At 36.7% G+C, this 16,342-nt stretch overlaps 1 protein-coding gene across 1 annotated transcript in view; it reads right to left on the bottom strand.

Moving 5' to 3' along the window:
- DNAH6 (dynein axonemal heavy chain 6) overlaps positions 1-16,342 on the bottom strand; it is a 292,860-nt gene that overhangs the window by 260,385 nt on the left and 16,133 nt on the right. Inside the window, exons 3-4 of the mRNA XM_027129214.1 lie at positions 13,879-14,052; positions 9,482-9,744 (exon numbers count right to left, since the gene is read on the bottom strand). Coding sequence (XP_026985015.1) covers positions 9,482-9,744; positions 13,879-14,052 — 437 coding nt within the window. The remainder of the gene's footprint in view (positions 1-9,481; positions 9,745-13,878; positions 14,053-16,342) is intronic.

A 16,342-nucleotide genomic window follows, 5' to 3' on the forward strand; every position in this document is an offset into this window, starting at 1 on the left:
ACAACAAATAACATATAAGGGAATCCCCATAAGGTTAACAGCTGATCTTTCAGAAGAAACTCTGCAAGCCAGAAGAGATTGGCAGGACACATTTAACGTGATGAAGGAGAAAATACTACAACCAAGATTACTCTACCCTGCAAGGATCTCATTCACATTTGACAGAGAAATTAAAAGCTTTACAGACAAGCAAAAGCTAAGAGAATTCAGCACCACCAAACCAGCTTTACAACAAATGCTAAAGGAACTTCTCTAGGCAGGAAACACAAGAGAAGGAAAAGTCCTACAATAATAAACCCAAAACAATTAAGAAAATGGCAATAAGCACATACATATCGATAATTGCCTTAAATGTAAATGGATTAAATGCTCCAACCAAAAGACATAGACTGGCTGAATGGATACCAGAAAAAGACCCATATGTATGGTGTCTACAAGAGACCCACTTCAGACCTAGGGACACATACAGACTGAAAGTGAGGGGATGGAAAAAGATATTCCATGCAAATAAAAATCAAAAGAAAGCTGGAGTAGCAATTCTCATATCAGACAAAATAGACGTTAAAACAAAGACTATTACAAGAGACAAAGAAGGACACTACATAATGATCAAGGGATCAATCCAACAAGAAGATATAACAATTGTAAATATTTATGCACCCAACATAGGAGCACCTCAATACATAAGACAAACGCTAGCAGCCATAAAAGAGGAAGTTGACAGTAACACAATCATCATAGGGGACTTTAACACCCCACTTTCACCAATGGACAGATCATCCAAAATGAAAACAAAGAAGGAAACACAAGCTTTAAATGATATGTTAGAGAAGATGGACTTAATTGATATTTATAGGACATTTCATCCAAAAACAACAGAATACACATTCTTCTCCACTGCTCATGGAACATTCTCCAGGATAGATCATATCTTGGGTCACAGATTAAGCCTTGATAAGTTTAAGGAAATTGAAATCATATCAAGTATCTTTTCCAACCACAACACTATGAGACTAGATATCAATTACAGGAAAAAATCTGTAAGAAATACAAACACATGGAGGCCAAACAATACACTACTTAATAACCAAAAGATCAATGAAGAAATCAAAGAGGCAACCAAAAAATACCTAGAAACAAATGACAATGAAAACACAATGATCGAAAACCTATGGGATGCAGCAAAAGCAGTTCTAAGAGGGAAGTTTATAGCAATACAATCCTAGCTTAGGAAACAAGAAACATCTCAAATAAACAATCTAACCTTACACCTAAAGCAGTTAGAGAAAGAACAAAAAAACCCAAAGTTAGCAGAAGGAAAGAAATGATAAAGATCAGATCAGAAATAAATGAAACAGAAATGAAGGAAACGATAGCAAAGATCAGTAAAACTAAAAGTTGGTTCTTTGAGAGGATAAACAAAGTTGATAAACCATTAGCCAGACTTATCAAGAAAAAAAGGGAGAAGACTCAAATCAATAGAATTAGAAATGAAAAAGGAGAAGTAACAACTGACACTGCAGAAATACAAAGGATCATGAGAGATTACTACAAGCAACTATATGCCACTAAAATGGACAACCTGGAAGAAATGGACAAAGTCTTAGAAATGCACAACCTTCCAAGACTGAACCAGGAAGAAATAAAATATATGAATAGACCAACCACAAGCACTGAAATTGAAACTGTGATTAAAAATCTTCCAACAAACAAAAGCCCAAGACCAGATGGCTCCACAGGCGAATTCTATCAAACACTTAGAGAAGAGCTAACACCTATCTTTCTCAAACCTTTCCAAAATACAGCAGAGGGAGGAACACTCACAATCTTATTCTACGAGGCCACCATCACTCTGATACCAAAACCAGAAAAAGATGTCACAAAGAAAGAAAACTACAGGCCAATATCACTGATGAACATAGGTGCAAAAATCCTCAACAAAATACTAGCAAACAAAATCCACAGCACATTTAAAGGATCATATACTATGATCAACTGGGTTTTATCCCAGGAATGCAAGGATTCTTCAATATATGCAAATCAATCAATGTGATACACCATATTAACAAATTGAAAGGGAAAAACCACATGATCATCTCAATAGATTCAGAGAAAGCTTTCAACAAAATTCAACACCGATTTATGATTAAAAACTGTCCAGAAAGTAGGCATAGAGGGAACTTTCCTCAACATAATAAAGGCCATATATGACAAACCCACAGCCAACATCATCCTCAATGGTGAAAAACTGAAACCATTTCCTCTAAGATCAGGAACAAGACAAGGTTGCCCACTCTCACCACTATTATTCAATATAGTTTTGGAAGTTTTAGCCACAGCAATCAGAGAAGAAAAAGAAATAACAGGGATCCAAGTTGGAAAAGAAGAAGTAAAGCTGTCACTGTTAGCAGATGACATGATACTATATGTAGAGAATCCTAAAGATGCTACCAGAAAACTACTAGAGCTAATCAATGAATTTGATAAAGCAGCAGGATACAAAATTAATGCACAGAAATCTCTAGCATTCCTATGCATTAATGATGAAAAATCTGAAAGTGAAATTAAGAAAACACTCCCATTTACCATTGCAACAAAAAGAATAAAATATCTAGGAATAAACCTACATAAGGAGACAAAAGATCTGTATGCAGAAAATTATAAGACACTGATGAAAGAAATTAAAGATGATACAAATAGTTGGAGAGATATACCATGTTCTTGGATTGGAAGAATCAATACTGTGAAAATGACTCTACTACCCAAAGCAATATACAAATTTAATGCAATCCCTATTAAACTACCACTGGTATTTTTCACAGAACTAGAATTAGAAATTCCACAATTTGTGTGGAAACACAAAGGACCTCGAATAGCAAATGTAATCTTGAGATAGAAAAATGGAGTTGGAGGAATCAGGCTCCCTGACTTCAGACTATACTACAGAGCTACAGTAATCAAGACAATATGGTACTGGCACAAAAAGAGAAATATAGATCAATGCAACAGGATAGAAAGCCCAGAGATAAACACACGCACATATGGTCACATTATCTTTGATAAAGGAGGCAAGAATATACAGTGGAGAAAAGACAGCCTCTTCAATAAGTAGTGCTGGAAAAACTGGACAGCTACATGTAAAAGAATGAAATTAGAACACTTCCTAACACCATACACAAAAATAAACTCAAAATAGATTAAAGACCTAAATGTAAGGCAAGACACCATCAAACTCTTAGAGGAAAACATAGGCAGAACACTGTATGACATAAATCACAGCAAGATCCTTTTTGACCCACCTCCTGGAGAAATGGAAATAAAACAAAAATAAACAAATGGGACCTAAGGAAACTTAAAAGCTTTTGCACAGCAAAGGAAACCATAAAGAAGACGACAAGACAACCCTCAGAATGGGAGAAAATATTTGCAAATGAAGCAACTGACAAAGGATTAATCTCCAAAACATACAAGCAAAACATGCAGCTCAATATCAAAAAACAAACAACCCAATCCAAAAATGGGCAGAAGACCTAAATAGACATTTCTCCAAAGAAGATATACAGACTGCCAACAAACACATGAAAGAATGCTCAACATCATTAATCATTAGAGAAATGCAAATCAAAACTACAATGAGATATCATCTCACACTGGTCAGAATGACCATCATCAAAAAATCTACAAACATTAAATACTGGAGAGGGTGTGGAGAAAAGGGAACCCTCTTACACTGTTGGTGGGAATGTAAATTGATACAGCCACTATGGAGAACAGTATGGATGTTCCTGAAAAATCTAAAACTAGAACTACCATACGACCCAGCAATGCCACTACTGGGCATATAGCCTGAGAAAACCATAATTCAAAAAGAGTCATGTACCAAAATGTTCATTGCAGCTCTATTTACAATAGCCAGGACATGGAAGCAACCTAAGTGTCCATCAATAGATGAATGAATAAAGAAGATGTGGCACATATATACAATGGAATATTACTCAGCCATAAAAAGGAAGGAAACTGAGTTATTTGTAGTGAGGTGGATGGACCTTGAGTGTGTCATACAGAGTGAAGTAAGTAAGAAAGAAGAAAACAAATACCATATGCTAACACATATATATGGAATCTAAAAAAAAAAAAGAAAAAAAATGGTCAGAAGAACCTAGGGGCAAGATGCGAATAAAGATGCAGACCTACTAGAGAATGGTCTTGAGGATATGCTGAGGGGGAAGGATAAGCTGGGACAAAGTGAGAGAGTGGCATGGACATATATACACTACCAAACATAAAATAGATAGCTACTGGGAAGCAGCCACATAGCACAGGGAGATCAGCTAGGTGGTATGTAACCACCTAGAAGGGTGGGATAGGGAGGGTGGGAGGGAGGGAGGTGCAACGGGGAAGAGATATGGGGACATATGTGTATGTATAACTGATTCACTTTGTTATAAAGCCGAAACTAACACACCATTGTAAAGCAATTATACTCCAATAAAGATGTAAAAATAAAATGAAATACAAATGATCATAAGAGATTACTACAAGGAACTATTTGCCAATAAAATGGACAATGTGGAAGAAATGGACAAACTCTTAGAAATGCACAACCTTCCAAGACTGAACCAGGAAGAAATAGAAAATATGAACAAGCCAATCACAAACACTGAAATTGAAACTGTTATTAAAAATCTTCCAACAAACAAAAGGCCAGGACCAGATGGCTTCACAGGTGAATTCCTTCAAACATTTAGAGAAGAGCTAACATCTATCCTTCTCAAACTCTTCCAAAAAAATTGCAGAGGAAAGAACACTCCGAAGCTCATTCTACGAGGCCATCATTACCATGATTCCAAAACCAGACAAAGATACTACAAAAAAAGAAAATTACAGACCAATATCACTGATGAACATAGATGCAAAAATCCTCAACAAAATACTAGCAAACAGAATCCAACAACACATGAAAAAGATCATACACCACAATCAAGTGGGATGAATCCCAGGGATGCACGGATTCTTCAATATATGCAAATCAATCAACGTGATACACCATATCAACAGACTGAAGAATAAGAAGCACATGACCACCTCAATAGATGCAGAAAAAGCTTTTGACAAAATTTAACTCCCATTTATGATAAAAACTCTCCAGAATTGGGCATAGAGGGAACCTACCTCAATATATAGAACATTTGGCCATATATGACAAACCCACAGCAAACATCATTCTCAATGGTGAAAAACTGAAAGCATTTCCTTAAGATCAGGAACAAGACAAGGGTGTCCACTGTCGCCATTATTATTCAACATAGTTTTGGAAGTCCTAGCCACGTCAATCAAAGAAGTAAAAGAAATAAAAGGAATACAAATTGGAAAAGAAGAAGTAAAACTGTCACTGTTTGCAGATGACATGATACTACACATAGAGAATCCTAAAGATGCCACCAGAAAACTACTAGAGCTAATCAATGAATTTGGTAAAGTAGTAGGATACAAAATTAATGCACAGAAATCTCTTGCATCTCTATACACTAATGATGAAAAATCTGAAAGAGAAATTAAGGAAATATTCCCATTTACCACTGCAACAAAAAGAATAAAGTATCTAGGAATAAACCTATCTAAGGAGGCAAAAGACCTGTACTCAGAAAACTATACTATACTGATGCAAGAAATCAAAGATGGCACAAACAGATGGAGAGAGATGCCATATTCTTGGATTGGAAGAATCAATATTGTGAAACTGATGATACTATCCAAAGCAATCTACAGATTCAGTGCAATCCCTACCAAATTGCCAATTGCATTTTTCACAGAATTAGAACAAAAAATTTTACAATTTGTATGGAAACACAAAAGACCCTGAACAGCCAAAGCAATCTTGAGAAAGAAAAACAGAGCTTGAGGAATCAGGCTCACTGACTTCAGACTATACTACAAAGTTACAGTAATCAAGACAGTATGGTACTGGCACAAAAACAGAAATACAGATCAATGAACAGGATAGAAAGCCCATAGCTAAACCCATGCACCTATGTTCACCTAATCTATGACAAAGAAGGCAAGAATATACAATGGAGAAAAGACAGCCTCTTCAATAAATGGTGCTGGGCAAACTGGACAGATACATATAAAAGAATGAAATTAGAACACTCCATAACAACATATACAAAAATAAAATGGATTAAAGACCTAAATGTAAGGCCAGACACCATCAAACTCTTAGAGGAAAGCATAGGCAGAACACTGTATGACATAAATCACAGCAAGATCCTTTTTGACCCACCTCCTGGAGAAATGGAAATAAAAACAAACGTAAACAAATGGGACCTAATGAAACTTAAAAGCTTTTGCAGAGCAAAGGAAACTATAAGCAAGATGAAAAGACAACCCTCAGAATGGGAGAAATTATTTGCAAATGAAGCAACTGACAAGGGATTAATCTGCAATATATACAAACAGCTCCTGCAGCTCAATATCAAAAAAACAAACAACCCAATCAAAAAATGGCCAGAAGATCTAAATAACCATTTCTACAAAGAAGACATAGAGATGGCCAAGAGACACATGAAAAGATGCTCAACATCACTAATTATTAGAGAAATGCAGATCAAAACTACAATGAGTTATTGCCTCACACCGGTTAGAATGGCCATCATCAAAAAATCTACAAACAATAAATGCTGGAGAGGGTGTGAAGAAGAGGGACCCTCTTGCACTGTTGGTGGGAATGTAAATGGATACAGCCACTATGGAGAACAGTATGGAGGTTCCTTCAAAAAGTAAAAATAGAACTACCATATGACCCAGCAATCCCACTACTGGGCATATACCCAGAGAAACCATTATGCAAAAAGACACATGCCCCCAATGTTCATTACAGCACTATTTACAATAGCCAGGACATGGAGGCAAGCTAAATGTCCATCAACAGATTAATGGATAAAGATGTGGTATATTTGTACACATTGTGTCATTTGTAGAGGAATGGATGGACCTAGAGACAGACATACAGAGTGAAGTAAGCCAGAAAGAGAAAAACAAGTATCATATATTAAGACATATATGTGGAATCTAGAAGAACGGTACTGATGAATCTATTTGCAAAGCAGAAATAGAGACATAGATGTAGGGAACAAATGTGTGGACAACAGGGGCAGGAATGGGGGAGTGGGATGAATTGGGAGATTGGGATTAACATATATATGCCGCTGGGTATGAAATAGATAACTAGTGAGGAACTGCTGTATAGCACGGGGAAGTCTACTCAGTGCTATGTGGTGACCTGGATGGGAGGGAAATCCCAAAGGGAGGGGATATGTGTATACATATGGCTGGTTCACTTCACTGTGCTGCATGAGCTAGCACAACATTGTAAAGCAACTATACTCCAATAAAAACAAAACAAAACAAAAAAGTAAAAAACCCAGCCCTCAACAGTTGAATGACTAAACAAATTATGGTATATTCATAAAATGGAATACTACTCAGCAAGGAAAGGAAATTTATTCATGCAACAACATGGATCTCAAAAATATTATGCTAGAGAAATTGGACACAAAAAACCAGCTGTGATTCCCTCTGTGTGAAATACTTTTTAAAAAAGCATAACTAACATGTTGTGATAGAAATTACACTAGTGGCTGCTTGAGGTGTCAGGGAGGGGTGGTCATGGTGGAGGGTATGTATGAGAAATTTTTCAGGTGACAGAAATGTTCTTGATTGAGGTAGTGTTTACCTGAATGTATACGTTTGGCAAAGCTTATCAAACTACAATTAAAATGGGTCATAGTATTATGTCAATTATATCTCAATAAAGTTGAGTTTAAAAAGAAAATCCTGTTGGCTTAACCTTCAAATTATTTCCAGAATTTGACCCACTTCTCCCCACCTCCACCACTACCACCTGGTCTATCTCTTACGTGAATAATTACAGCCTTCTAATCGGTCTTCCTGTTTCAATACTTGCTCCTCAAAAGTCCATCCTCTACACAGCAACCAGAGAGGTCCTTTTCAAAATGTAATTCAGATCACGGCACTTCTCTACTTGAAATTCTTCCTTGGTTCTCCATTTTTCTCAGAGTAAAAGTTAATGTTTTTACAATAGCTGGCAGGGCCATCAACGGTCTGTCATCTCATTCATTCTACTGTAGTCACACCAGCCTGCTGTTCGGTTCTTCAACATGCCAGGTGTGCTCCTGCCTTGGGATATTTGTATTCACTTTGCTGCTGTCTGGAAAGCTCTTCTCCCCTCTTCCCATAGCACATAGTTCACTCCTTCTCCTTCGAGTCTTTGTCCAAATGCCAGCTTCTCAAGGACCACCCCAACTTATTAAGAACCTCTTTCCAAGAACTCCCAATCCCCTTTGCTCTACACTGTTTTTTTGTATAACACTTAGCATATTCTAGCATTCTATATAATTTACTCCTGTATCGTATTAATTATTGTCTCCCTCTGCTAAAATGTAAGCTCCATGAGGGCAGCAATTTTGATCTGGATGGTTCCCTAACACAGCTCTAGCACCTAGAAATGGTCATGCTATAGATTGCGTGCTCAGTACATTTTGCTGAATGATTTTCATAAGCATCTCTCTTCCTTCTACAAATTGTTCCTCACTCCTGTTAAGCTCTTTCAGGTTTACAATAAATCTATCATTTAAAAATTTGATTAAAATGTTTTTCTTCTCCCCAGCAGGAGAGTTGTTTTCAGTGTTATCTGACTCAATCAAAACTACAGTGCTGAGTAAGGGAGAAGAGAATTCCTAGAAAGAACTTTTATCTTCCTATGCAGCAGAGACTGGGGAAGGCAGCTCAAAGAATTTGGCGGCAATGCTCAACTACAACCACCTTCGAGGAAAGACCATCTCAACAACTATAGCATTCAACCCAACTAAACCACCACAGAGGAAGGTCAGCATCATCTTTAAGTCCTGTTACCTGTTGTGCTGAATATTAAAGCAATTCACAGACACATTTGGGTGACTCGTCAAATTATTTCAACAACAAATGTGTGTTTAGCAACAATAGAGAGTATATGTGAGTGTGTGTGTATTATTAATCTATATAAATACCCTAAATTATCAAGCTCATTTTACTTACAAAAAACCCTTATTTCTACTCTATTAAGGAAAGCTGAAATGACATGTGAAAAAAACAAGCATCATCTATTTTTTATACATTGCCATCTTCTTTTCTCAGTAATCAAAAAATATCAAAAATACGTTTGTAATACCGATTAAAAATAAATGGAATTATATCAATATAATATAATCATAGAAACACAGCAGTGTCTATAAAATGTCTATAAGTAAAGATAAATGGGAAAAATAAAATTGTTGTGATTAAGATTCATTTGTCATTGGATGATAACCCAACTTATATTTTATCAGATAAATCGTTAACACGCAATTGATTATGGATAACATTTGCAATCTTATTTGTAATTTTTGCTGCTAAATAAATTGCTTCATAAAAGAGAACTCACTTCAGATTATATCTATTGTACTCAGTGGAAGATCTTGGCACTGCAGAGATCATATAAAGAAATCCAATGTGCTCATTTTCACGTACTATTTTGATGATTTGCAAGGGATCTTGAATGTTGGCTTTAATGACTTCTTCCCGGTCGTGGAAATAGTACTTAGGGTAAGTTGAGGAACTAATCTCGTAGAGGCCTCTTCTTCCAGTGCTGGTACGTGACAGTTTAGCAGGAGAGGGGGAGAACGCCTCGGCAGAGGGCCATTGGATCTAAACAAAGCCAGTTTTTTAAAAAATTAGTTTTTTTTTGGGGGGGGGAACCTATATATGTGACAAAATATTAACCTCCAGGACTAATTACCACACTGCCTAAGATATCTAGGGCTTAAAGGAAAGCAATTTTGAACTGAAAACTTTCAAACTATTGATTGGCAGTGATAGATTCCCTCTCAGTACTCCTTGCCCAGATGTCCGTCTCCTTCCCACAAGCACTCCCAGCAACACTTCCCATTGCCTTCTCTTCTCCCTTCACTTAAATGTTTATTACATCAAAATGTTACCAGCTCCCTGGTGTTTATGAGAGCCCACCACTCCCCTTGCTCAGTTGCTCTGTATCTCCCCTGACTGGGGCCTTTCCCTCAACACCCTGCCCACCCCCCCACCAGCCCCACTTCTTTCTGACAACCTTGATGCTTTTCGGTGAGTGACATCTTGGACAGCTGTCATCATAACTCATAATAAACTATTTTTAATGAATGTGACAGATTGTTACATTGAGTATTGGGGATCAGTATTATGTAATAGCCTTGGAGAAGCATATGTGTTATTTTTTTTCCAACTTCCTCCTCTTACTTTATTTATTTTTTTATTGGAGTAAAATTGCTTTACAATGCTGTGTTAGTTTCTGCTGTACAGTGAAGTGAATCAGCTATATGTATACCTATATTCCCTCCCTCTTGGACCTCCCTCCCACCTCCCCCCATCCCACCCATCTAGGTCATCACAGAGCACCGAGCTGAGCTCCTTGTGCTATACAGCAGGTTCCACTAGCTATCTATTTTACACATGGTAGTGTATTTATGTCAAATATAATCTCCCAATTCATGCCACCCTCCCTTTCCTCCCCATGTCCACATGTCTGTTCTCTACATCTACGTCTGTATGCCTGCCCTACAAATAGGTTTATCTGTACCATTTTTCTGGATTCCACATATATGCATTAATATACGATATTTGTTTTTCTCTTTCTGGCTTACTTCACTCTATATGATAGACTCTAGGTCCATCCACATCTCTACAAATGACCTAATTTTGTTCCTTTTTGTGGCTGAGTAATATTCCATTGTATATATGTACCACATCTTCTTTATCCATTCATCTATCATTGGACATTTAGGTTGTTTCCATGTCCTGGATATTGTAAATAGTGCTGCAATGAACACTGGGGTACATGTGTCCTCACATGCACACTGAAATGTGAGAGGCACTGTCTCCAGAACAGGCAATTGAGTTAGTAACATATATGCTTATGCTTCCCGCCCTGTGGGTCCTAAGCATAAGCATATGTTATTTACTCACAATTAATTGTTTGTTCTGGAGACAGTGCCTCTCACATTTCAGTGTGCATATGAATTACCTGGGTAACCTGTTGAAATGCAGAGTCTGCCAGCCAATCCAAGGTGGAGCCTGAGACTCTGCATTTCTCACTTGCTTCCAGGAGATGCAGATGCTGCTGGCTCCGGACCACGTGTGGAGCCCCAAGGCTAAGTCCCCACGATGTTCACACACTTGAGCTTTGCTCCAATCCCTGGGTCCCACTGTCTGCTCTCAGTGCCACTCACACTTCTTTGCTCCTCCCCAACAAACTTGGGACAGCATCAAACATGTCTTCTCCTCCTGCCGAGGAGGTTGATAACCGTGTTTGAGGAAATGTGACATCAACTCCAACAGTCATCCCTTTGTCTCTCTGACAGGACTGGCTTTAAGATAAAAGAATCTGCATTGCAGACCTGCTTTGGTGAATAATTGAGGTACATATATAAATGATATCTTTATTGCCTATTAGCAGAGTTAATAGAGGTTGCCATTTCTATAAGAGAGTTATTACCATAAGCTCTGTGGAACAACGTCCCCATAAGATTTGTATTCATAGGGATCATTATTCTCTATCTCTGATTAAATACCTCATTGAATAGGAGTTTCAGAAGAGAATACTGGGAATTTCAGAGCTAAAGGACATACATCTTTAAAATCAAAGATAAAATATGCTCCTTTCATTTATTGGGCAGGGATAGCAACAAAAGTACTGTTTTCTTATATAAAAGAAGAGGCCAAACCAGATACCAGAACCAGAGAAAATATATATTGCTTTGTCCCAATGTTTCAACAAGAGCTGTAGTTAACTCTTTTATGAGACAAGAGTATTAATATTTTAAAAGGAAATGCATTTATTTTATTTATTATATCTCTTAAAAAGTTGTACTGCATTCTAAGTGAAAGGTTTCTTCGACAATAGGCCTAAACATTTTCATTTTATGTCTAATTGTGTAACTCAGTGGGAAGATGTGATTCAATTTAAACAGTCACATATGTTTGGATTTTGCAGTAGTTGGGGGAGGGAAATAGAGGAAGCATTTATTCATAAATTGTGGAACATCTATCATATTCCTCTATGGTGGATTCCCAGTTCAATCGATAAGTCAATCTTTCTTAATTACTGGAAGCAAAGCCTTCAACTTTCCGTCCTTCTTTCCTTCCTCCCTCCCTCCTTCCCTCCCTCCCTCCCTCCCTCCCTCCCTCCCTCCCTTCCTTCCTTCCTTCCTTCCTTCATCTCCCAGTAAATCTTACTAGATACATTTCCATTCTGAACTCATTCTGAGAAATCAATACCCAGAAAAATGAACCTCTTCTCAGAATAAATACCCTTCTCCTTTTAAACAGAATATCCCCTTTCTTCCACATTTCCATTCAACCTCTAACTCTTTACTGAATTCTTCACTTAGTTACAGTTACAGCCAAACATAACCTATAACTTATTCCTTTTCAGCTACTTCCTTCATCCCAGATGTGCACACAATCTCTCTCGCTTTTATTTTTTAAAAATTGTATTGACGTATAGTTGATTTACAATGTTGTGATAATTTCTGCTGTACAGCAAAGTGATTCAGTTTTACACATATATATTCATTTTCATATCCTTTTCCATTATGGTTTATCACAGCATATTGAATATAGTTCCCTGTGCTATACAGTAGGACCTTGTTTTATTAATCCTTCCTATATATAATATAATAGTTTGCATAATCTCTTTTTAAAATTCAAGCTCTTGAAACCCACTTTATACCAAATGAGCTAATTAATGTACAATCAGATCTTTCTTGGCCCCACTTAAAATATCTCGTTCTCTCTACCTCACAGAAACCAAATTAACTGAAGCTATACAATTTCATACAATTTATCATATGATATTCTTTCAGGATAATCTCACCCAAACCCATGGCTCCCAAGGCCATAGCTCTCCCACCTTATTTGCCTTGTTAACTTTCCACTTATTCCTCCGAGCTTAGTGCAGTTCCCTAGGGTAGCTGTTCTTCCACTGATGATCCCCCTGGCCACCAGGTATAAGCATCCCTTCTGCTCAGTTCTCCATTATTTTGTACTTTAAATGATCAGTGGAGCTCTTATCACACCTCACTGCGCTTACGTGTTTACTTGTTCATTTCCCACCTCCAGATTCTGAAATCCTCGAGGACAGAGCTTGTCCTCAACTCTCAATTTCTAGCACTGCAGCCCAAAGCCTGAAAGACAACTAGCACTGAAAGATTCTCTCAATAAAAAGCTCAGAGAATTCTTGGCTCTATTGGTATTTTTATTGTGGGTGTGTCCTCCACATTTTCTTCCACTTCTGTTCTTTTGTTTAATTATCTACAGGTGTTTACATAAAGCCAGGCTCTAGTGATTTTGCCCCAGAACTACTATTCACTTATTCATTGCAAGGCAACTTCCCCACTCTACAACTCTCACCAATTACAAAAGTTGCCTCTCTAGTTGGTTAAGTTTCCATTTTATTGCCCTTCACCAAGGTCTTCAAAGATTTGGGGGGATAATGATGAAAATTTCATAGAAGTTATAATAACATTCAAAATACTATTATGTCTTCTTTTAACATGTCTTCTAGAGAAGATCAAAAGACACTATATGAATGATAAAAGTTTTCCTTTATGATTTTACTCTACTGTCCAAATTTTCCTTAAATAGGAAGAACTGGGAAATACTGTATTATCCCAATCCATTACATAACCTAAGGGGAAAAGATTTTGCCACTATCCTTATGAGTTAAAAGCATGTTAGCAATGCTATATGAAACAAACATTAAAAAGATCAATTAAGTACTTTAATACTTACCTGTTTTTTCTTTTTCACAGAATCTTCACGCTTGAACTGAACAAGAGATTTAGTAGAACTTCTTTCTTCAGTGCTTCCTGGAGGCTTTAGGACTCCAGAAGTGATTAACTGGTAACGATTCTGCTCATATATGTATTCTGATTTCTTATGATCTTGGTAGGCTTTTAGCACTGGCTTTGGGAAATAAAAAGACATGTTAATCTTTTAAATATTAATGTGAACTTATTCTTCACTACCTTTGGACTCTATCTCTGTTGGAAATTGATCACCTTCCTGGACTAATTTCCTATCTAAGCCACAATCATTATTAGCAGCTATCATCATTGTCCACGGCCTATTGCTTGACTAAGACTTTTCTACTTGGTTTCCATTAATTCTGCCCTTTAAATACCAATGAATACTTCTAAGGGTGACATTATGACAGAAAGTACACAGAGGCATGAAATCACATACTCACTAATTGTCCAATACAAACCCCCACCATTCACTACAACAGTTACCGTGGGATCATACAGAACTCCCACTCTACCCAAAGGTCACTAATCACTTCCCATAGCCATAACTAATTGAAGATCATCACAAAACCAAACAACCTGACTTTTAAAATGGGCAGAGAATCTGAATAGGCATACTTCCAAAGAGGAAATGCATCTCTAATCATCAGGAAAGTGCAAATCAAAACCACAATGAGATATCACCTCACACCTGTCAGAATGGCTATCATCAAAAATAACACAAATAACAAATGTGGGTGAGGATGTGGAGAAAAGGGAACTTTTGCACATTGTTAGTGGGAATGTAAATTGGTACAGCCACTGTGGAAAACAGTATGGAGTTTCCTCAAAAAATTAAAGAAAAAGAACTACCATATGACCCAGCAATTACACTCCTGGGTATTTATCTGAAGAAAACAAATACAGTAATTCAAAAAGATATACGCACTCCATGTTCACTGCAGCATTATTTACAATTGCCAAGATATGGAAGCAACCTAAGAGCCCATCAATAGATGAATGGATAAAGAAGATGTCTTATATATATACAGTGGACTATTATTCAGCCATTAAAAAGAACAGAATTTTGCCATTTGCAGCAACATGGATGAACCTGGAGGGTATTATGCTAAGTGAAATAAGTGAGACATATGTTACCACTTATATGTTGAATTAAAAAATAAAACACACTAGTGAATATAACAAAAGAAGTAGACTCACAGATATAGAGTGGTTACCAGTGGTGAGAGGGAAGGGAGGAGGGGCAAGATAGGGGTAAGGGATGAAGAAATACAAACTACTATGTATAAAATAAATAAGCTACAAGGATATATTGTTCAGCACAAGGAATATAGCCAATATTTTATAATAACTTTAAATGGAGTATAATCTATAAAAATATTGACTCACTATGCTGTACACCTGAAACTAATAAAATATTGTAAATCAACTATACTTCAATAAAAAAAGATCAAGGAAAAAAAAGTACTAGATGAAAATATAAGAGGTGAATTTTACAACACTGTTAAGAAAGTCTATCTCTATGCTAAGTAAAGACAGAGAAAGACATATATTGCATGATATCGCTTATATGTGGAATCCAAAAAATACAACAAGCTAGTGAATATGATAAAAAAGAAGCAGACTCAGATACAGAGAACAAACTAGTGGTTACCAGTGGGGGGGGAGGAGCAATATTATAGGGGTTGGGGAGTGGGAGGTATAAACTATTGGGTGTAAGATAGGCTACAAGAATGTATTTTGCAAAGCAGAGAATACAGCTAATATTTTGTAATAACTGTAAATAGATTGTAACCTTCAGTAACACAAACTTCCAATTATAAGATGAATAAGTACTAGGGATGTAAGGTACAAGATGATAAATATAATTAACATTGCTGTATATTACGTATGAAAGTTGTTAAAAGAGTAAATCCTAAGAGGTCTCATTACAAGGAAAATTTTTTCTATTACTTTTATTTTGTATCTATACGAAATGATGGTTGTTCACCAAACTTATCATGATAAACATTTCATGATGCATGTAAGTCACATCACTATGTTGTACATGTTAAACTTATACAGTGCTTTATGTCAATTATATCTCAATAAAACTGGGGAAAAAAGGACAACCAGCTTCTATATGCCAATTTAATGAAAGAACACTACACCTGCTACGGAAGTACTCATGGCCCCAGAAAATCAAACTTAAGACTCTAGACCTAACTACCAACATATAGGAAATACAAGAACCAGAGAAATATAGGTTAGCTACCACAGTGGGGATACAGTCAACAAAATTAGACTGTGGAACTATATAGAAAAATAACCAAATTTTGCTCATTAAAATTTTTTCCTAAGAAAAAATAAAAGAGTTGATGGGGAACTTACAGACCTAGAGACTTAAGAGAAATGTTAACCAGCTAGTGCATGGATCTTATTTTGATCTAAATTTTAACAAGGATGCTGCA

The sequence above is a fragment of the Aethalodelphis obliquidens genome, unplaced genomic scaffold, assembly GCF_003676395.1.
Source record: "Aethalodelphis obliquidens isolate GAN/ISIS:26980383/991018 unplaced genomic scaffold, ASM367639v1 scaffold35, whole genome shotgun sequence".
Classification (NCBI taxonomy): Eukaryota; Metazoa; Chordata; class Mammalia; order Artiodactyla; family Delphinidae; genus Aethalodelphis; species Aethalodelphis obliquidens.